Source organism: Saccostrea cucullata, unplaced genomic scaffold (assembly GCF_032062105.1).
Source record: "Saccostrea cucullata isolate Sc308-1 unplaced genomic scaffold, CSIRO_AGI_Scuc_v1 ctg141, whole genome shotgun sequence".
Taxonomy (NCBI): domain Eukaryota; kingdom Metazoa; phylum Mollusca; class Bivalvia; order Ostreida; family Ostreidae; genus Saccostrea; species Saccostrea cuccullata.
The window spans coordinates 1,082,280-1,104,804 of record NW_026940735.1 but is presented as its reverse complement, the minus strand read 5'-3'; the positions used below and the strand labels follow the sequence as shown (position 1 = coordinate 1,104,804).

General features: G+C 32.8%; 1 protein-coding gene across 1 annotated transcript; it reads left to right on the top strand.

Annotated features, from left to right (window-relative positions):
• The first annotated feature begins 4,686 nt into the window (after window positions 1-4,686).
• LOC134256056 (gastric triacylglycerol lipase-like) lies at window positions 4,687-22,280 on the top strand. The gene is made up of 8 exons (XM_062738644.1): window positions 4,687-4,833; window positions 8,854-8,971; window positions 9,691-9,886; window positions 10,777-11,020; window positions 12,606-12,761; window positions 21,449-21,520; window positions 21,736-21,807; window positions 22,011-22,280. The coding sequence occupies exons 1-8, from the start codon at window positions 4,705-4,707 to the stop codon at window positions 22,245-22,247; spliced, it is 1,224 nt and encodes a 407-aa protein (XP_062594628.1). The 5' UTR covers window positions 4,687-4,704; the 3' UTR covers window positions 22,248-22,280.
• The last annotated feature ends 245 nt before the right edge of the window (window positions 22,281-22,525 follow it).

The window sequence follows — 22,525 nt, the reverse complement described above, 5'->3', positions numbered from 1 at the left end:
AATTAAGTTGTTACTGAAAAGGGTTAATAAAATTCACACTTCTGTAAAGGAATGATAATATATTCATTTAAGTTTATCTGTTTATTAATAATATCAGGCTTATTTTATTGCTCTTGTTAATTATTTACAAATAATGAAACATAAATTAATATGTAAATGATGAAAGTGAATGAGTACATTTTTTTTTTAAAATAGTCTGAACTAATCTGTAATTTTTTTAAAATTTGCTTTGTCATAGTGAAATAATATTTGGTTTCTGTAAACAAATAGACTAGCACGCATGGGCAGCTCCTTTTCCGGAAAGAAATGGGAATAATAAATTATATTATCTTATACAGATGTGTTTTGTTAAAAAACTTTCTCTGACTATAATGCATTTAACTAAGAATTAAATTTTAAAAAGTTAAGCTTGCAGATCGCAAACACTGTATAACATACACACCTGTGTATTTCAAAGAAGGGTTCCATATGAAAGCAATTAACCTTTTTTCTCAGACAAAATTTTATATTCACTCGAACACGATGAAGATTCGAAAAGAAATAAAATTCAATTTATTTACTATTTTCAAAAATACCGTATCAAAACAAAAAAATTAGATTTATTTATTATGGAAACAGAGAGACACGAGAAGCTGGAACAAAAGACATTGTGTATCTCTAAGATAACCTATCCACAAATCCAAAATACTCAACAAATTTTATTGCTACATAGCCTTGAACTGATAAAATACAAAATTAGGATCAAACTAACTTTGATTAAGAGACCTTTTAGCTTAATGAATTAATTAATGTAAAAAGAAAAATTGTCTCGATCAAAAACCTAAAAACAATATAAATCCGTGAACAGGGCCTATATCACGGAACCCTGGAAATCCCATATGTGGGATCAGATGCAATAGTTTCGGGTGAGGGGACCAATAACAGAATAAGAATGGATTTTATTTTTATAAAAAAGCAATTTCTCTTATAAAATTTTCTCTGACGGATCAGTAAATAAAATGGACATATCTATAGAATTTAAAGCTCTACAGCTTTTACACAAAATGTTTCAAACACATGTCTATTTTTTCTAAGATGTCAGGATTATAATCATAATTTGACTACATGTAATAGAAGTATATCTTCATGCTTTAATAATGTCAATAAAAAATACCTATGTTTTTAAACAAGTGTGTACATCATGTTCATTATTTTGATTCAAACATATACAGAGTTTGGAAGCAATAATTCAACTTGTATTGAAAGTAAAATGATTGATTATTATTTTCAATATTTTTTGTGAAATTAATAAAACGTGTATAAATAAATAAGGATAAAATGATTACTTCCATAATTTTGATGTTTATACTTTATGTTTACTACAAATTACATCTAATTTTATTTAAAAATAAGTTTAAAATATTACTATATTATTTTAATATCTGTATTTTTTTTAATTGGTGTTATTCTTTGGAATTCTGAGAAAATGTTTGGAGAATGTAAATGACTTAATATGACTAGGAGAAGATGTACAATGCCCTGTAGACAAGATTAATTGTTATGGCATAAATCTCATGTGTGACATTCCGCACATTCTTTATCCCATATATCATGACCAGTTAAATAAAGATTCATTTTGATACAGAATCTGTTTATACAATAGAAATATAAATCCTTGTCATGATCAAGAAATAACGCAAAAATCCCGTCGACAATTTAGTGTGTAAATAATGGTCTAACATGTACAGTTAGTTTTAAAAACGTTAGTCCACATGAACTTAGATACAAATAAAATAGAAAAAATACGCGAGTGGTAGCTTAACAACAAAAATTTATGATAAAGTAATGACTTCATTCAAAATTTCTATCGTTCAGATATTCCTTACTTATGAAACAATATATAAACCCTGACCACCTGCATACGGGTTTATGCCCCCCCCCCCCTGCCCCCAGTGATTCGATAAGAAATAGCATGCTCCACGTAAATACATTCTCTAAAATGAGGCAAGGTATTGTCAAATGGGTTGACGAAAAAAAATCCGACAAGGAGCACGAGGCGGATTACAACATTCGGGATGCTTACTTCGCACTGGCACCTGATCCCACCTCTGATAGTTTTACAGGCAAGTGCTCTGCTCCCAAAGTCTATTATTTCAATGGACTTCTGAGTTTGGTTACTGTTTGTAAGATCCATATTTCACTTATATTTTGGCAGTTTACAAAATGTTATTTAAGGAGGAGGCTATATTTTTTTCTCTATTTTTTAGACCTCGTGTCTGGTCTTTTTTTTTTTTTGGTCAAAGTTTAATTATTTCAAATGTTTTCAAATATATCCTGAAATACCATTAGCCATCCATACCACTGAATATTTTAATCAATTTCTTAATATCATTGGTTGCAAAGGACATGATTTTTGTAAGAAATGTAAGTAGATTAATGTTTAGTGATTAAATTCAAAATATCATTGGATTTAACTCATTTAAGTTAAATCGGTTTATCATAGCTAAATAGCGTAAATGACACTTTCACGGATTTGTCGGGTTTTTAGCAGGTTTCTGGTTCATCAGCTAGTATTAGTGTGAAATATGACGTCACGGCCTCCCTGTAGTCTCCCTGCATACTTTTTTAGCATTCAACACGTTGAAATTCACCCACCCAACCCTCCCATCAAAAAAGTTTTTCAGAGTACTTGAATTATAGGCTATAATTATAAGGGTTGAAAAAATATTTTCCAAGTGTCTCTGGCTGCTTCCGTTTTTTGTTTATTTTTCAGGTAAAATCCTACCATGAGAGCAAACTCCTCTGTCATCATTATAAAATGACTGTTGATCCCTAAAGTGGGCGGATATTCAGCTTACTAGTAGTGCTCCTCTGGACTTTTCAATTAATTTTATTCAAAATGTATTAAAAAGTATTGAAGAACATGATCATGCATTATTTTAATTTCCGGGTTTTCATCTATACCAATGGTTCACTTTGGAACTGTTTCCGTTTTGTACTTGCAGTTATGAGTGCAGCCGTGGCCATAACCGCCAATAAACCATCATAAAATCTTGAAATATGTTTCAGTTTTTCTTCTTAAGTAAATTTGATATGGCACCTTAGTAAGCAAATTTTGTCTTTGATAATACATTAGTGATTTTACTTAAATAAATATAGATTATTACTTTAACACATACCAATCCTAGCACAAAAAGAGACAGGCCTTTCATACGTTAATTATAATTCTTCTAATTAAAAAAAGATGATAACGCATAAATGTAATTATTTGGTTAATTCATCTTAAATTTAAAAAAACCCCAAAGAACACGTTTTCCAAAAAATCTTATTATAATATTTAACAAATGTTTTTCTGTAATCAGCTCATTCAAACTATTTTACACGTAATGTATATCAAATAAATAAATTAATAGATTCATTGGTATTTTCTTGGAACGAATTCGTTTTGAAATACCACAAATAACGTCACTGCTGCTCAAAAAAAGGTCTAAATTTTTAAATTATCTTTAACAGACGCCTTTTAAATTAAATATTATACGTGATTTTCAACGTGTCTTACATTAATATTCAAGCATTAAATTCGAAAATGCTACAATGCATCATTATTGTTTGAAAAAATGATTTTTTAATTCTTATATATATCCCACAAACGCCTCTAAAAACATTCTAAAATTCATGTAATTTAGTGTTCGAAAAATTATAAATAAGAACATAAAATTTTAGTAGCGTGAAAATTATTGGTACTCTTCTTCAACAACATATGGAACATCAAAAGTATATTTTTTGCATAATTTTAAAATATTCATGGTTTTCTCAATTTATATACAATGATATATTGGTATTTAATACAAAAACATTTTATTTAGCAAGTGTTTTTACCGATAATTGTTGAAAACTGATTAAATATTTGGTTAAACAATTTATTGTTGTTTTTTTTTTATTAGATCTTTCCAATAAAAATGTACTTAACTTCATAACTTACCTGATAGGGATGTCTCCAGTTAAAACAGTGTTTTTATATACCTGGAAAATTATAAAATTAGTTCATGGAACTATTTACATAATTTTAGGAAGTTATACATATAGATATAATGACAAATGTAAGCCTCGTTTTATACGAGCAGTATTAACCGCGTTTTGACATTCTGATATTACTATTTTGGGCATCTACCTCACGCATTACATTTTTTCCATTCAACAAAACAGTACTTACAGCAGAACAGTACATCGTTTCTTTGTAAAAGACAAATCTAATCAATCTTGAATAAGACCATTAAAATCGAAGTCCAAAGTAGCAGGAGGTGTAGGTATACGAGTGAATATCGAGAAGGACATTTAGCAACAAACAATCAAATAAACAAATTGTTCTCCACAATCATTTTTTTTTTTTACTTTTTTTATATTCTTGACATAAGAATTAATATTTCTTGATGATTTGATTTTTTCATTAATAATTTCTAATCTTTATTTCATAAAGAAAATAAACAACAGTCAATACATTAATTCTGATTCATTATTAATTTTACCAGCAGTTAAATTATAAATCTTTTTATGTTTACGTGTTTTTTATTTACCCCTACTTAATAATAATGCAAGTAATGATAATACTACACTATTTACATACAGTTTGAATAAAGCATACAAACAAGATAAAATATTTTATCTTATTTAAGGTGATAAACTTGTATGATCAGTTTAAAATTTTTGTTACTGATTACAACAAACATGATTTACAGAAGTATTATTTTGCTGAGTTTGTTTAATGTTGTATCAAATTCTCCAGCACTGGTGGATAATTTTGAGATTCCAAGTCAAAATGGTGTTAAAATCGACCCCGATGAACTGCGAAACGTGGTGAGTACCCTGCTGGTTACAAGAACTTAGTTATATTAAAAAAAGATACTACATAAATCAAAGCATGCATTTCTAGTTTCGAAATCGTGTTCAACATACTGGGGAATGTTTCAACTTCTTCTATTCCCTACACGTTACAAAGGTTTGAAAAATCGTAGCATTGACCACGTCATATTATTACCGTAAAATTGTGTTTTAAACTTCAAGGAATATGAATTTCTTACGTAGACCTCTAAACGTTTTATTTAAACAATAATATAATATAAACATATATAACAATATAATATAAACATATATTTTTGTGTGATGTTAACAACATCGTATGAGCAATATACATATCCAATGAATCATTATTTTTATAAAGATTTAGTCTTGTAAAGACTGTGTAAGCAAACAAATAGAGTAATGCGCGTTATGAAAATTTGTGTGCACACACTGTTGCAGTTATGAGACTAACGTTATATCTTAAAAAAAAAACGATTCTTTACTTATACATATATTTACAATTTTAAATCCTTGTCTTTACTGCAAATATGTGATTAACATTTCAAAATCCCTCTATTATCCTTCGGGTAACTTACAGTTAAGGTATGTCACTATTATGCTTTTAAGAAAAATTCAGTCAGAACTTTAACTTCAAAACTATTTGATTAAACAACACAATTTATTCAACATTCAATTGAAAAAAAAACTGCTTACAAATTAATAAAGAGACAAGATTTATGAGGGACTATTTCTTGTGGTGGAAGGATATTTAAAATAAATTTCTTTAAATCTACACATTTGTTAAATTTATTTTCTTGGAACTTGGGCCCCACAAATTTTTATTCAGAGAGTATTTTCCGTGATGATATGCTTGGAATATTAAATAGATATTTCAATTTATATTTTTAGAACAAAATTTACACATTAACTCAACAAAATTTGCCAAGAAATGGGGTTATATTAGAGAAGTCAAGATAACATTTACACCATTTTTGGTCTGAAAATCGATATTTTGACCAATATCTCAAAATTTAAATCACCGATCCAAATTTTTTATTTAATATATTTAAACTAAACGTTACTTCCAACTGATCTGCACAAAAGTTATATAAAAAGTTTGATTCAGGTAAAAATATTATTGCCTATTTAGATTTTTATACCGCAAATATGATACTTTTTAGTGCATAAAGGTCACACAATAATTATGCGCATTAATTTGCATGATTTGTTCAGTGATAAATATTATACAAACTTACTTCAAATAAGGTTATATGTATTGCTATGATTACATCTGATAAAATATGATAAAGAATAAAGTGGTTAACCAAAGACATAAAATTTAAGTGCAAAAAAGGTCGATTTAATTGTACTGTAGCTCAGTAAAATGCACACCGACCCCGCATTTTTCTTTGCGATTTTAATTGGAGTCTTGCTGTATGAGTACCTATCTAATCTATTCATCTTAAAAGAATCTTTGAAATAACTGACTTCACGAGTGACATACCTTAATGGAATAGCCAAACTAACATGTTCTGTTCCAAGTGAGCGTGATTTTTAATTTTACGTTGCACTTCCACGGCTTTAAACGTTTGTTACGTCAAAATAAAACGCATGCTTGAACCTTTTGACCCCTTTTCCGTGTAATGGTCTTTTAAATGTATTAGATTTCTACACACTTTATATGTAAAATACACGTGTTAGTAATTATATTGAAAGGACTGAACACATACTATATACAGGGCAGTTTTCGCCCTTTCACACTTGCAATTAATATTGCTCTGTTTTTAATTCGCCCAGTCTGATTTTGTTTAAGAAATTGTACTTTTTTATATTCGCCCGATTTTTATTCACCCACTTGTGAGTAGGGCGAAATGGCGAAGAAAAAACTGAGGCGAATATTTCCCATGATAAGTATATCTATGGACCAGGTCGTCTTCAAACAATTTTTTGTATTCATAATTAAGAAGTAAGAATTTTTCAAAAACTTCTTGATGAGGCTTTGAATTCAACATTGATACATTTAGGTATTTATACGATGTTTTATTAATTAATAATATTTTTTAAAATGCTACATTGAATCGATATACCCTTTGAACTCGAAATAAAAGATACCACAAAGTTTGATACATTTGTTTTATATTTGGATATTTTGCTAAACGTTAATGATAACCTACTTACAAAACTTGATAATAAACTTTTCCATCGTCAACTTACATTACTTATGTAACATTTGTGATTATTGCTTGCATATGGAGTTAGCCATTTGATTTTATAAGCAAACTATTGACAAATAAGTTGATGAAACAGGGATATCAACAGTCTCGATAAAAGTCAATACATGTATTTCACAATTATTTTATGAGTGATACATTTACATTTTCAGCAAATACAATCTCTCATATTTATTCACATTGAATTATCTATGGAATTATTTGTTTGCCCGTTTATATGGATTGATTTATTGATTGATTGTATATTGTTTTACATCCCATTCGAGAATATCTCACTCATATAGAGACGTCACCATATACCGGTGAAGGGCTTCAAATTTTGACCTTTACTCGGCACTCAGATCCATTGAGCAATGAGGGATCCTTATTGTGCCTTCCGTGACACGAGGTCTCGGTTTTTAAGGTCTCATCCAAAGGACAACTTTCATTTCAAAGTGCTACCCATTTTTATCGACTTAGGTCAGTCGCGGCCGATATTGAACTCACGACTTCCCGATCACGGAGCGAGCGCTCTAATGACTGAGCAACCGTGAACGCTACCGTTCATGTCGAGGAGCAAATTGTGTGTGGGGATGCTTACTTCTCCTTGGTACCCGATCCCACCTCTGATAATTTCAGAGGCACGTGTTTGCTCTGTTCCCATTTGGTTTCAATGGACTAAAAGCTTGATTACTCGTCATGTCATACGTATATCTTCTTTTTTCCCATAATTATATCAGTATATTAAGCCAGAACGTTTGAATTAAAAATATGTTGCCAATGGACAGATAAAAATAAAAAAGAGGCCCATGGGCCACATCGCTCACCTGAGTAACTTTGGCCATTCTGTCATTTAATAGATTTCCCCTTTGCAATACCTATCTTGACCTTGACAATCCTAAAGGGAAATGATTCAAACAATTTAGAATCTACACTTACCAAGGATGCTTTCAAATAAGTTTCTGATTTTCTGGCCCAGTGGTTCTTGAGAAGAAGATTTTAAAAGTTTTTTCCTATATACTTCAAAATAAAACTTCGATTCCCTACCCCCGGGGGTCATGATTTGAACAATTTAGAATCTACACTACCCCAGGATGCTTCCAAATAAGTTTTCCTGGCCCAGTGGTTCTTGAGAAGATTTTTAAAGTTTTTCCTATTTATTTTTATGTAAAATTTGGATTCCCTATTGTGGCTCCGCCCTACCCCCTGGGGTCATGATTTGAACAACTTAGAATCTACACTACCTTAAAATGCTTCCATATAAGTTTCAGCTTTTCTGGCCCAGTGGTTTTAGAGAAGAAAATTGTTTAATGACTCCACCCTATTTTGATATTTTCTTGATTATCTCACCTTGGAAGTGGACTTGGCCCTTTATTTTAACAACTTAAATCCCCCTATACCTAAGGATGCTTTGTACCAAGTTTGATTAAAATTGGCCCAGTGGTTCTTGAAAAGAAGTTGAAAATGTGAAAAGTTTACAGACGGACGGACGGACGATGAACAACGGGTGATCAGAAAAGCTCACTTGAGCTTTCAGCTCAGGTGAGCTAATGACATAATTTTAAACGATAGAAATAGTTTCCCGATGCACATTATGATGCAAAACCTTTTGAAAATCAAAGGAATCTGAAACCTCAAATCATCAAACATTTCTTTAACAAGTGTAAAACTACTGAAAGACGATTGAGCAAATACTAGTATTTGAGATAGAAGTTTTCATTTAATTGATCTACATGTACACACGTATGTCTGTAAAATATGTTATGTCTGTAAAATACATGTATGTGGATTTGCTTAGTGTGATCATAGTGTTTTTTTCCCTCAGACACAACTGATTACAAGTAAAGGATATCCATGCGAACAACACTACGTAATAACCAAGGATGGATATATATTAAGTCTACAGCGAATTCCATATGGAAAAAAATCTCCAATTTTGAAAGGTAATTTCAATCCATATAATTATATTATTTTCATTCATTTGGTTGATATAATGTGTTTGGTAGCAAACTGCTTTGTAAACGTAAGTACACATTCCGGTTATTGTCTTTGTGTTTTTATTTATTTATTTATCAACGTTACCTTGTATTTCAGAAGGCCTTTATGACATGAAACTATTTAAAACATGAAGATGACTTGTATAAATTAAAGTTGTGCTCAGCCTCTGACAATCATTTAAAATAATGCTCACGGTGCACTTATTATTTAAATGACGTGTTAAATGGGTCGGTTAAAATGTCTTCTGAAAATAAAAGCAATGGTTTAGTAGGTTTTCTTTTTTCTGTTTGACTTATTTTAGTGTTCACAAAATCTTTATAAATGTGTAAAATAGAAAAAAATTCTAACGTTCATTAATAGCAGATAAACAAAATCAGAATATTATGCTTACGTATTCTTTACATATATTTGATGTATTTTTCGTTAAATTATTACCCCGGTACTACGTGTATAAAATTTTCCCCATGTTCCCAAAAATAGTACAGCTATAACGTAAATTTCTTGAGCAATGCTTAATGAAATGAATATATCAAATTCTTTTGAAAATTTCCATTTCCATTGAAACATAGTAAAGAAATCTCGAGTTAAGTCAGGAAAATCCAAAAAGAATTCTAGATTAATCCCACACTTTTAAATAATTGATGAACAATTGCATTTTTATCAGAAAAACCGGCAATACTCCTACAACATGGACTTCTTTCCTGTTCCTCTTGCTGGGTAGAGAACTTGGCCAATGAAAGCCTAGGTTTCATGCTAGCCGATGCAGGCGTGGACGTATGGCTCGGTAATAACAGGGGAAACAAGTATTCAAGGGGACATGTCAACCTAAGTCCAAATGACCCACGCTTCTGGAAATTCAGGTATCAAGTATTGTCATACGAAGAAACAGTGTCTGTAGATGCTTCAACATTACGTGGAAGGCATTGATTTTGATTTTCTTAACCTTTTCAAAGCTTTAATAGTAAACCGATTTATAATCGTTACTGAAAAATTCACTACGAATTCGGGACGCAATTGTTTGACACATATCCTTACATTTTCATGAAAAAAAAATATTTATATTTAACAAGAGAAGAAATGTTCTTGAGTATTAATGAAAGTATTAAAAATATAATCCCGAAAATTCAGAGCAGAAATGTAGAAAGCACAATCTGTGATGTGTGCAGAGAAAAAAATCGAACACTTCCTGATTAAATGTAAACATTGATATTAACAGAACTCATGCTCTGTTGACACAGTTTATTTACGTGATGTAAAGAAGAATGTTGATGTTGTCAATGAATTCTAAGAATATCAAATGTAAGATTGATTCTTTACACCGACTTTTTAAAAACTAAAATAGAAATATAAAATGTTAACAATGATATTGTGGTCATGTCCCTTTAAACAAAACAAAGTATCTTTCTTGCGTTATTTTATCACAATCTCTTGGAATGTCTATCATAATCTCTTGGAATATTCTAGGTTCATTGACGGAGAAAGTAGACTATAGGAATACATTATCAATTTTATGGCGTAATAATTGGAATTTATGTACACAATTATTCCAGCAGCCTTGACAGAGTCCTTCTAGACACGATCATACTCTAGATTAAGATTATTGACACAAAGAAAAACATCTGCTGTCTTCATCTTAGATGACTGCACCCAAATAACAAGATATTAATTTTAAACCACAAAGACATTAACTTCAAAGTGCCATGAATTTAACTATTTCTTAGAAAGAAAGCCTACACTTTTTTATTTGTAGCTGGGATGAAATGGCAAAATACGACCTTCCTGCAATGATTGAATATATCTTACAACAAACAGGAAACACTGAAATCTATTATGCCGGGCATTCTCAGGGAACAGAACAAGCCTTTGCCGGGTTCAGTCAAGATATTGAACTTGGAAAAAAGGTTAAAACTTTCTTTGCCCTTGCTCCAGTGGCGAATCTGTCGGGATGTGAAAGCCCGATTCGGTTTTTAGCACCATTTGCAAAAGATTACGAGGTAATAATTTTTTTGCACGGAACACATAATACATCATAACTATATTCTTAAATGGCAAACAAGGTGGTTTATCTTTTTCGTTCTTCATACCGTCATTTCAGTCAGAAAAGTCTTAATTAGTTAATATCATTTTTGAAATTAATTATTGTGTTTATAATACTTATCCAAGTGTATCATCTGGGTGTTCAACCTTTTTGCAAAGAATATTGTGACGGAAATAAAAATGAATAAAGTGGAAGATAAACAAAAATCTCAATCCCATGGTACAATCCTCCCCATCCTTTAAAGAATAAAATGGAAATGCAAATAAAATATCATAACATTGTTATATGAGCATTTTGGTTGACAAAGAATATTTTTTTCTTCAAGCAAGGTGCTTACAATAATGAATGCAAATAAATGCAACCCTTAGAGAGAACTAATATGCGCCTTCTATTTTACGTTTTGATCGAAGATATCTGAGGTCTCCAATAGCATTTTCGGACATTTCTATTCTTTATTTAGCGTGGCAATACCATACCTATCTCTTATTTGCGACTCTCCTATTCCACCGAATAAAATTTATTGATGCTTTATTAAACAGAGTCATTTACACTTTTTTTTAAAATGATGAGACCGTTTTTGAGATTTCCCTTAACAAAATATGGGCTTCGTCATTTTACTCAAAAAAGGGGGATATCAATTTTGTTATCGCAAATCCTCCTTTACCGCAAAATGAAATTCGTTAATATTTTACCTACATACTTCAGAAATGTAACTTGCCATTATACTCAATAAGGAGCAGGTATATCATTTTTGAGCCCAGTGCTCACAATACCTCTCGACTTTTCTGTAACTTTTTAGTAATCAGAATTATCACCCGAAATTTAAATTTTTCTAAGCATTGGATCGCAGATTGCATACAAAATGTTTTATTTTTATTTTCAACTCAATGGAAGTAAAAAAAATTTTTGCAGGATTTAAAAAAAAATCTGAAGAATATTTCGTCGATACCGAGTGATAAAAATAGTTAACCAACGGAATATACCTTAAACATATCGAACATTCACTGTCCTGAAAAAGTATCATATCTTTATGATGCTTTTTAAATATAACAAATAACATGTTTAGCATTATAATTTATATGTCATAAATTATTCTCGTTTGACGCTTTGTCACGTATATATATATTTCAATGAAAATCAACATTTCTTTGTACAATTAACCTGATTTGAAATCAAAACATGCATAATTAGATTAATTTTTCGTGTAGAAAATTTCATAAACAATCTCTATATCCTTCATGAATGTCCATAAATTTAAGCATATGATGTACCTTTCTCGTGAAATAATCACCCCATGTCATATAATAAAGTAATAATGGAATTTATCATTTAAAAGTGCACAAGTCTAGTGTGTACGGTGCATTGCCAAATTTATGTGTAAGCACTAGAGTACGTGTGTATTGAAAGCTTGGTACATTAACTAAGAACTAAGTACAGAGTGCATTTACTAGTACGTAAACATTTTGTAAGAATAGCATGAGAAAAATAATGACAAATCTACACAGTAAAATTTAAAATTCAATGTAAAAATATCGTTTCAGATTCTTTCCTATCTGTTAGGCAAAGATGAATTTCTGCCAAACAAAGACCTATTTACCCTCTTTGCCCAAGAGAGCTGCAAACGCAAGACCATTGACATCGTTTGTGAGAATATCCTCTTTCTTCTAGGTGGATACGATTCTGCGCAACTCAACATCGTAAGTTGTCACCTTAAAAAATAAAGCAAAAATATACCGGGGTATTCCGCGTCACATCATTTCTTAAAATTTTGATTTTAATAATGAATATTTCCTAATGAACACGAGAAAAAAAAATGGAAATAGACTACACAGGTATTTCATGATGGATGGTTTATAATGTTAAAAAAAAGATTTCAATAAGATACTGACCCACGACCAATCCAAAGACAATGCAATTTTTGACACAACTCACTCAAACACGCAATAACACCATTTGTTTTAAATATTAAATGTTATCTATATACATATATACAAAATTTCACAGCAAGATTCAACAGTTTTCATGGAACATTTGAATTTGTTGTAAAAACAAAAAAACTTTTTAAAAGAAATCTAAAAAAAATGAATTATGAAAAGTGAAGTATACAATCTTCAATAAAATGTTCAGTTGCCCTCTCCCGACTGACTGGCAACAAATGGCCCGACCCAAAACTTTTTGAACTCCAGGATAATTTACTGTATGTATTAAATGTATGTTGGAAAGTAGATTTTTTTCAAAAATACATTGAAATTTCTTAGAGTAAAAAATCCCACCTACCAACCAACCCAATTTTTTTTAATCCCGTGTAGTGAGAGGGCAAGCAAAATATGCTGAAAAGAAAAATTAAGGATATACCTTGGATACTTAGCATATAAAACATATTAATCGTAAAAATGCACTTATAGAATCTTGGCAAGGATTATTTGTACTTAAATGAGCCATTTACGTCACATTCAAACGAATATAAAACGTGTTCGAGTTGCCATCCAGTATAGGTACAGATGTAGAAGGCTTCCATATATATTGTTTTATTTGATTATCAAACTGAACTGAATATAAGACACCACAGAGCTTGACAAATCTGTTTCATATTAAGATGAGTTCTTAAGAAAGAAATAGATTGCAAACTAAGAACTAAATTTTATGATTTACTTGATGACATCTTCTTTTCTTTCAACTCCCAATAAGTTACAACTTTCCAATATACATGTACCCTCACTCACCTGCATCTGGTGTTTTTGTCTCTTATTCTATTATACATGCAAAAGCATATACTGCGTGCGAATAAATGCTGATCGAGGAAGGTTGCTGAATTTTTTTTGTTACAAAAAGAAGTAAAAAAATCTCCAAGGTCAAGGTCAAAAAGTCAAGGTAATTGGTATCCAATGAAAGGTTTTGCCACATAGAAGACATGTTAAGTATGGAAGCGCTAGCCTTAACCGTTCAGAAGTTATGGCCAAGGTTAAAAATTTTTAAAGTAGGTTAAACTCCAAGGTCAAGGTCAAAGGTCTTGCTATCAAATGAAAAGTCTTGTCACAAGGATTAAATATGTAAAGTATGAAAGCACTAGCCCTAACCCTTTAAAAGTTATGGTCAAGGTTTGCTTTTTTAAAAGTAGGTCAAACTCCAAGGTCAAAGGGTCAAAGTTCTTGGTATCCAATGAAGGGTCTTTTCACAAGGATTACATATGTGAAGTATGAAAGCCTTATCCATTACCGTTCTAAAGTTGTGGCCAAGGTTAAAGTTTTTCACAAGTACGAAAATCTCCAAGGTCAAGGTCAAAAGGTCAAGGTTGTTGCTATCCAATCAAAGGTCTTTCAACAAAGAATACATATGTGAAGTATAAATGTCCTGGTTCCTATTGTTCAAAAGATATGGCCAAAGTAAAAGTTTAGAATTTTTGTGTAAAAATAGGTCAAACTCCATGGTCAAGGTCAAATTTTGTGGTATATAAAGAAAGGTCTTGTCATAAGGAATACACATGTGAAATATGAAAGTCATAGCTCTACTAAATCAAAAGTTATGGGCAAAGTTAAAGTTATTGCGGACAAACAGACAGACAGAGAGACGGACGGACACGACAAAAGCTATATACCCCAGGAACTTCGTTTACGGGGAAATAAAAAAAAAAACATATCACAAAGTGATAAAAGCACATCACATAATGACAAATGTACAGAAAATTATGACAAAAGCATATTACGAACTGAAAAAAAAACATATCACAAAAGAATGAATAAAGCATATCACATAATGATAAATGCAGATCTTAAATTTAATTTTGTCATGATAAGACAGTCCAGGCGGTTCATATAAATCTTATAGCCGTTGTGATTATCTTGTTAACAAATATAACTTATCATTGGGGCGTTATTTAGCTGAAGTATTTGATGCAGATATATTATGGCTTCGTTTCCATTAATTTGATGACGGAATGTTTCGTGAAACTGATCATCACATAGAACGTCTGGAGGTTGAAACAGTCTAAAGGGATGCTTACTATAGTACTTGTTGGCACCTGATTAAACCTTTGGAATTGCTAGGGTATCCGTGTTTCAAGACCTGTTCACAGATTTGTATTTTCGTGAACATTTTTAAGATCACAGTTTGTTTGTACAAGAAAACAAGATGTGTTTATGAAACACTATGCGCCCGGCGGCAACAGTTACAAAAAACTATTTAAAACATATAGGTCACAGTCAAGGTAACAAGGTCATTGATATTAATGTTATTTGAAAGAACTTTAGTAGTGGAGTATGCATACCAAATATGAAGTCTATATCTCCTATGGTTCAAAATTTATGGCAAAAGTTCAAAAATAGCTATTTTTAGCATTTAGGTCACAGTCAAGGTCACAAAGTCAATGACTTTGGTGTCATTTGTATGAGCTTTATTAGTGAAGTATGCATACCAAATATGAAGTCTCTATCTCCTATGCTTCGAAAGTTAATGCAAAAGTTTGAAAAAGCTATTTTTAGCATTTAGGTCACAGTCACGGTCACAAGGTCATTGACCTTGGTGTCTTTTGAAAGAACTTTATTAGTGGAGTATGCATACCAAATATGAAGTCTCTAAATCTCAAGGTTCAAAAGTTATGACGAAGGTTAAAGTTTTCAGCAGACAAACAGATAAATAGACAAACAGATAGGACAAAAACACGCCTCGGATCTATCGATCCGGGCGCATAATAAAAATGATTTATCATATATTACCCGTAATTAAAAAAAAATAAATCCCTGTAGAAAACTGTCAACACAAGTGAAGAAATGACACTAAGCGATCAATCTTTAAAAAAATCAGCAAGCAATACAAAAAATAAAGAGGCAAAAACACGGACCCCCAGAAAATTAAAGAGGTTGGATCAGATGCCCAGGAGGAGTAAGCATTCTTGTTGACCGGTCGAATTTGATCATTTGATCCTTTTACATACGACTTTTGCTACTTTTGTGAGCAGATCAGAGATTCTGATTCGAATTAAACTGGGGTATGGAATATAACCTCCATTTTATATTGTCAACAAGTAATCAACTTTCACAGCCTTATCTCACAGTAAAATGTTTTGAAGGAAGACGAGCAGCATCTCTTACTGTTTACCGTTTACGTATGTTTACCTGTAGGTGTTACCTAGTACGTCATCGCCTAGTAGGGGTGTGCAATGTTTATAGACAGTTCTAGTTTCCACTCATCTTTCATTTTCTCCTAGCCCATATAGTTTCAATTACGTAGTTTATTTTTAAAATATGTTATGATGTAGTTGATATAGAAAACGAGAAGAAAAAATGTCAGACCAGTTGTCAGATGCTTGTTTTTACGTGGAAGCCATGTGTTCCTAAAGCCAGGATAGTATGTCTAGATAGAAGAAGCAGACTAGCAGCTGTGAAGTCTCAAATTAGCTATTGACATTGGGTAGGACATGAAAAAGGTCATCATCCGAACAAAAACAATAGATTAATGCTGGGAACCTTCAAATTAAAAAAAATATGGTTCTTGATTTATAGGACAGAATATAGGCTAGGTATAAAATGCGTTAACGTGGACTATTGATTTCCTTCCTTATGTTATTTATTTTCTACTTTATAGGTGACCGACCGGGAATTTATTTTGTATCATTGCAAATCTATTGTACTGAGTTACCGTGTCAAAAACAACAGTTCTGACGTCGTGGTATATTTCGTTAGACCTGGTTAGTTGCCTTCACTCGTCGCAAAACAGGTTCAAGAGAGATAATTCTCAATCACTCTGAAACAAATGTTTCTAAATGTAGTATGTGAGAGTATTTAAACTAATTTCTGCAATAAATAATTTTGAAATGTGCTTAATTATTTCTATATAAAGTGATTTTAAAGAATGAAAGGCAGACATTTACTAAAAGCTATACTTATCTTTAAATGATTTGATGATATATCGTATTTAGTAAATAAGTTTTTACAAACTTTTCAGTTTAAGCCGTTCGTAAATCATCCTTTCAATATGAACTTCCTACAATATAAACTTAAAATGCTTTTCCACTGTCGGAAATGCTTATCAAGCAAACTAGCAAGTCCAGGGTCAAGGGCACCAAATCAGTAACAGGAAAGGAGAAAATGTATTGCTGGACCGGGAATTGAGCATCTCCGAGCCGAGACCCCTGCATCATATACTGATGGAAATTAATAAGGGAACACATATTTAATCGTGAAAATTGCTTTATTGTCAGGGGATTTTGATCAAGTATATTTCATTAAATATGTGCATCTCAAGTTAAATTTTAGTATCTGGTATGTCCTCCCTGCTTTCTGATGACTTCCTCACACCGTCGTGGAACACTCTGTATCAACTTTCGTATCTCAGCTCGAGGAATTGCGCACTACTCTTCTTGGAGAGCCTGGAACATGGCATCAACTGTCTGGGGTGATGCATACCGATCCCTCACCCGACGTCCAAGAACGTCCCAGAGGTGTTCAATGGGGTTGAGGTCAGAACTTTTGGATGGCCATCGCAACACCCTGATGTTCTACGTCAGTAAATCCCTGCTGACGTGAGACGTGTGAGGTCGAGCATTGTCCTGTTGAAACTCAAAATGTACGCCCACTCTACGGCGGAAAGGAAGAACAACAGGCCGCAACACTTTATCTCGGTAAAGGACACCAATCACCCTTCCATCCAGTCGAACAAAGTCAGTTCTGTGGTCGTAGAATATGCCGCCCCATACCATTACCGATCCACCATAAGAATTATGTTTGATGGTACACTGATGATGAAATTCACGAAGGCGTCGCCAAACGCGAATTCGACCGTCTTCAAAGTCCAAAATTGAACCTAGATTTATAGCTGAACATGGTAATAGCGCCAATGTCGAAATTGTCTTGCTCGATGTTGTGTAGCCCATTCTCTTCTGAGACGCCTGTGTTCAGCAGTCATCCTCACTCCTACAACAGGACGACGTGACTTAAGGCCCGCTGCTGTAAGTCTGTTTCTGACAGTACGGTCACAAATTTTTATTCCTCTTGCTGCCCTGAACTCAGAGAGTTTATTTTTTATGCTGGTTTAATTTTGTTACGCAGGGAAAGGAGCACCAGCTCACGATCATTACAAGCTGTTGTTTTACCTTTGGAACTACGACCTGGTCTAATTTTCACGTTCCCTGTCTGGCGGTACCGGTTCCACTGACGTGAAATCACGCTTTCTGATTTGTTAAATTGTCTAGCAGTCTGGCATTTTAATTTACCACCGTTAATGCATTCGATAGCCTGCCATTTTTTATTTTCAGAAAGGTATTCCCTTGGCATGATTCTCAAAGTACGGGTATACTGACAATTGTCGTCTATTATAGTGTGAAATGGGCGTAATCATGCATGAAAATCATGGAAATCAATTTTCAATAGCAAAGTTTTTTATTGAGGTAAAGTAAGCTTCAACATTTTCAGTCTACAACAGCTACATAGAGCCTCGAACATATGAAACATGCTAAACATTACGTAAAGTAATTGTGCGTTCCCTTGTTAATTTCCATCAGTACATGTCAGGTGCTCTACCGAGAGAGCTTCCACGGCCTATACCCGAAACCATTACATACCTCCCTCCTTAAATTGTCTTCGCCCTGGAAGACATAACCCTTTTTTATAAGGCTCTCGCAGGATTTTCACCTGCATGTCCATGTGTTGTCAACGACACCAAATTTGTAACATGTTCAAAACCATTACATCCTTACTTCTTAAAATGTCTTTGCTCTGGAAGAGACCCCCAGATTTCTTCTTACCCCCCATGGCAGGACTTTCACTGGCCTGTAAGTCAAGGGTGGTTAGCAGCAACAAATCTGTATCACAAAGACAAATATATGACTCGACCAGGAATCATAATCGGGACCCCTGCATCACTAGTCAGGTGCTCTACCTGGTGAGCTACCCATGGTCAGGCCGATATACACAGCCAAAACCATTTCGTTCTCACCTGCAAGTCCAGGGGTGGTCAACGGCACCAAATCTGTAACTGGAAAGTAGAAAATGTTTTGCTGGACCGGAAATCGAACCCGAGACCCTTGCATCAATAGTCAGGCGCTCTACCGAGAGAGCTTCCCAAAACTGTATCCCCGGCAAATATCATTACATTGCTCTCTGTCTTCGCCCTGGAAGAATCAACCATAGTTCTAATCAGCCCCTGGCAGGACTTTCACCTGCAAGTCCAGGATTGGTCGGCGGCAACAGATCTACATGTAGGATGGCTAGACAGGTACTCTACCTATTGAGCTGTTTAGGCCCGCATCCACGCCCAAACCATTACACATGTCAGAGATATTTTCGCTGTTCATTGTGAGAGCTATTCATATCTTGATTTGTTTCAATTGTTGAATTTTCATTGTTCTAACATACAAGTACCCCCATGCTGGGGACAATGATTTTAAAAAAAAATCTCAGAAATTTACCACGCTCTTAAAATGAGAGTATATTTAATTTTAGTTGTAACACATCATTTGATTGGATAAAAGTTTTTAATTTATATTGTATAACATACATGTAAGTTGAGTTAAGCCAAAACTTAACTGCTCTAGAGTAAGGAGTTGATCCTTACGTCGCGGGTTCGAATCCCACTGTGGGATGTGGAGACCGGTCCTTCAGATCAGACTTATAAACCGACGTCCCGTGTAACAGTAGATGCTGGCATCAAAAAGATCCCCCTGCTCAATGGCCCTAAGTGCCGAGTATAGGACAAAATTTGCAGCTCTCCACCGGCAAGTGGTGGCGTCTCCATATGAGTGAAAAATTCTCGAGAGGGACGTTAAACAATATACAATCAATCAATCAAAAATGTTTGTTTTACAGCATTACTTCCGGTTAAAAAACTGTGTTAAAAAGACTTGTTCAATTATACCGGAATACATTTTAAGATTACTTGATCTTAAGGTTCAAGTGAACTTTTCATTTTGTCCATCGTCCGTCCTTAGACTTTTCACATTTTCAACTTCTTCTGGAGAATCACTCGGCCAGGTTTAACAAAACTTGCCACAAAGTATCCTTGGGTAAAGCAGATTCAAGTTTGTTCAAATGAAGGGACATGCCCTCTTCCAAGGAGAGATGATTGAAAAATAGTAAAAAAAATAATAGCATCTTTTTTGAAAAATGATCTTCTCAAGAAGCACAGGGTAGGAAAAATGAAACTCATATGGAAACATCCACATATAGTATAGATTCAAATTCGTTTAAATCATGACCTCCGGGGATAGGACAGGGCTACAATGGACGATCAAAGTTTTACATTCTAGAAATATGTAGGAAAGATCTTTAAAAACCTTCCTTTCAGGAACAGCATAGTCCTGATTGGAAATATTTATGTGGAAGCATCTTCAGGTAGTGTAGATTCAAAGAACAAAGATTCAGAATCACGGTTTGTCATATTTATATGGAAATATCCACAAGTAGTAGTGTAGATTCAAGTTTGTTCAAACCTGACCCCTGGATACTATAGTATAGGATGGGGCCATAATTGGGGATCAAAGTCTTACATAGGAGTAAATAGGACATATCTTGTCAAGAACTGCAAAGTTATGATTAATCATTTTGATATGGAAGCATCCTCAGGAAGTGTAAATTCAGATTTATTAAAATGATATACCCCTGGGGATAGGGTCGGGCCACAGTGGGGGATCGACAAATTTAAATAGAAATATGTATATAGGAAAATTTCCTTCTTCTCGAGAGAAGCATGAAAAAGAAAATTGTACAATATTAGATATGTCATGTAATATTTATCAGTGTCTTTGAGCATCCCAAAAGATGAGTATGCTGAGGGTTCCTGGTCATAAGGCATTGTGTAAAGTTCATGTTACAGGGATTACCTTGAGGGATTGAAACTATTAAGTATATGCATTACATACTTTTCTTATTTTTTAGATGAGATTTTGCATTATTTATTGAACGATCGTTGTATAGAAGTTAACATGTAAACCCAAAGTATTTTCTAAAAACACGTGGTTGGCGAACATACAACTAAGCGCATATTTGAAACAGTGTTCCAGCATAGCACGAAACGATTCTAATAAGCTGTTACTCATTCAAAAACAACAAATAAGGGAAACAGATTAAATAATATTAGAAACCATATACCAAATTTTATTTAAGACTTTAATTTTCTTCATCAGACATACATCCATGATAAAGAAACTCGTGATATCGGAATAAAAATGTTGATAAAACATTCAGAGTATAGTAACATTACAGTTAGCCGATAAATTTTGGAATACTGTTTGACTTCTACTTACATATTGAGTGAATGTCAAAAATAATTTATTACAAAAAATATTAGCATTTGATAAAAATGTTTGCTAAGGTATCCAATTCACACGACCTGGCATGTTTTAATATCTTGTTTAATATCTTGCTTCATTTGGTTTCTGTTTTTACTTTTTTAGTCTCGTATACCTGTATATGTACGGGATCATCCGGCTGGGACGTCAGTTCAGAATATCATTCATTATAGTCAGGTTAGAGTAGATTTATTTCTTTTATTTTGATTTGAGGATGAAGTTCGTTTTACATAGCGAATTTGAATTCTTTAAATCATCTTAATTAAGCAGTTTAAAAAAAATAAAAAGCAAAAAGTATGGGTTATGCTGTAAAATTTTCTTTTGAAAAAGACATTTATACTTACACATTGTGCAAGAGGATATCCACCTACAGAAAAAAAAATCATTTACAGGCGATTTTGTCTGGCGAATTTCTGATGTTTGATTATGGTTCTGCTGCTGAAAATATGAAACATTACAACCAGGTAGGCTTGGACTTCAGATAATGATTATATTTATTTTTTATTTAAATAGATATATTTAAGAATGTGCAAATATTTCATGAATTCTTTGGAATTTAAAGAATGGGTCAACATGTGCATACAAGCGTATACTGCAATTTTAGCCTTTTAGATATTGCATGTAAATACTATAAGTATTTCAAAATTCCATGATTAACTTTTTTAAGACGACACCTCCACTGTATGACGTCACTAAAATGGAGACACCGGTAGCCATTTTTTCTGGAGGACAGGATTGGTTGGCAGATCCCACAGATGTAAAGAGTCTGCTCCCGCAGATAAAAAACGTTAGATCAAATAAGAACATACCAGAGTGGGAACATCTCGACTTTATCTGGGCCCTAGATGGTCCAACAAAATGCTACAATGATATCATTAATATGATTAAAAGCGATGCTGAATAATAATACGTTGAAAATCAAACTAGTGCTGGTTTTTAAATTCGATTAAAAAAAAGAAAATATAAAACGAATTAGTGACAATAACACACAGAATAATTGTCTTTCCTGCAAGTATTTGATTTGTGTGAGGTTTATGCTTAATTCTATCATTAAGAAAATCTCACATACTTTTTCTGATCGGTTGCAAGGTACAATCTTTTACCCAAGAAAATTTCCGTCAAAATTATCATATTTGCTGAATATTTGAAGACGTTGACGAAAAACTTTTTTTTTAATTTCTT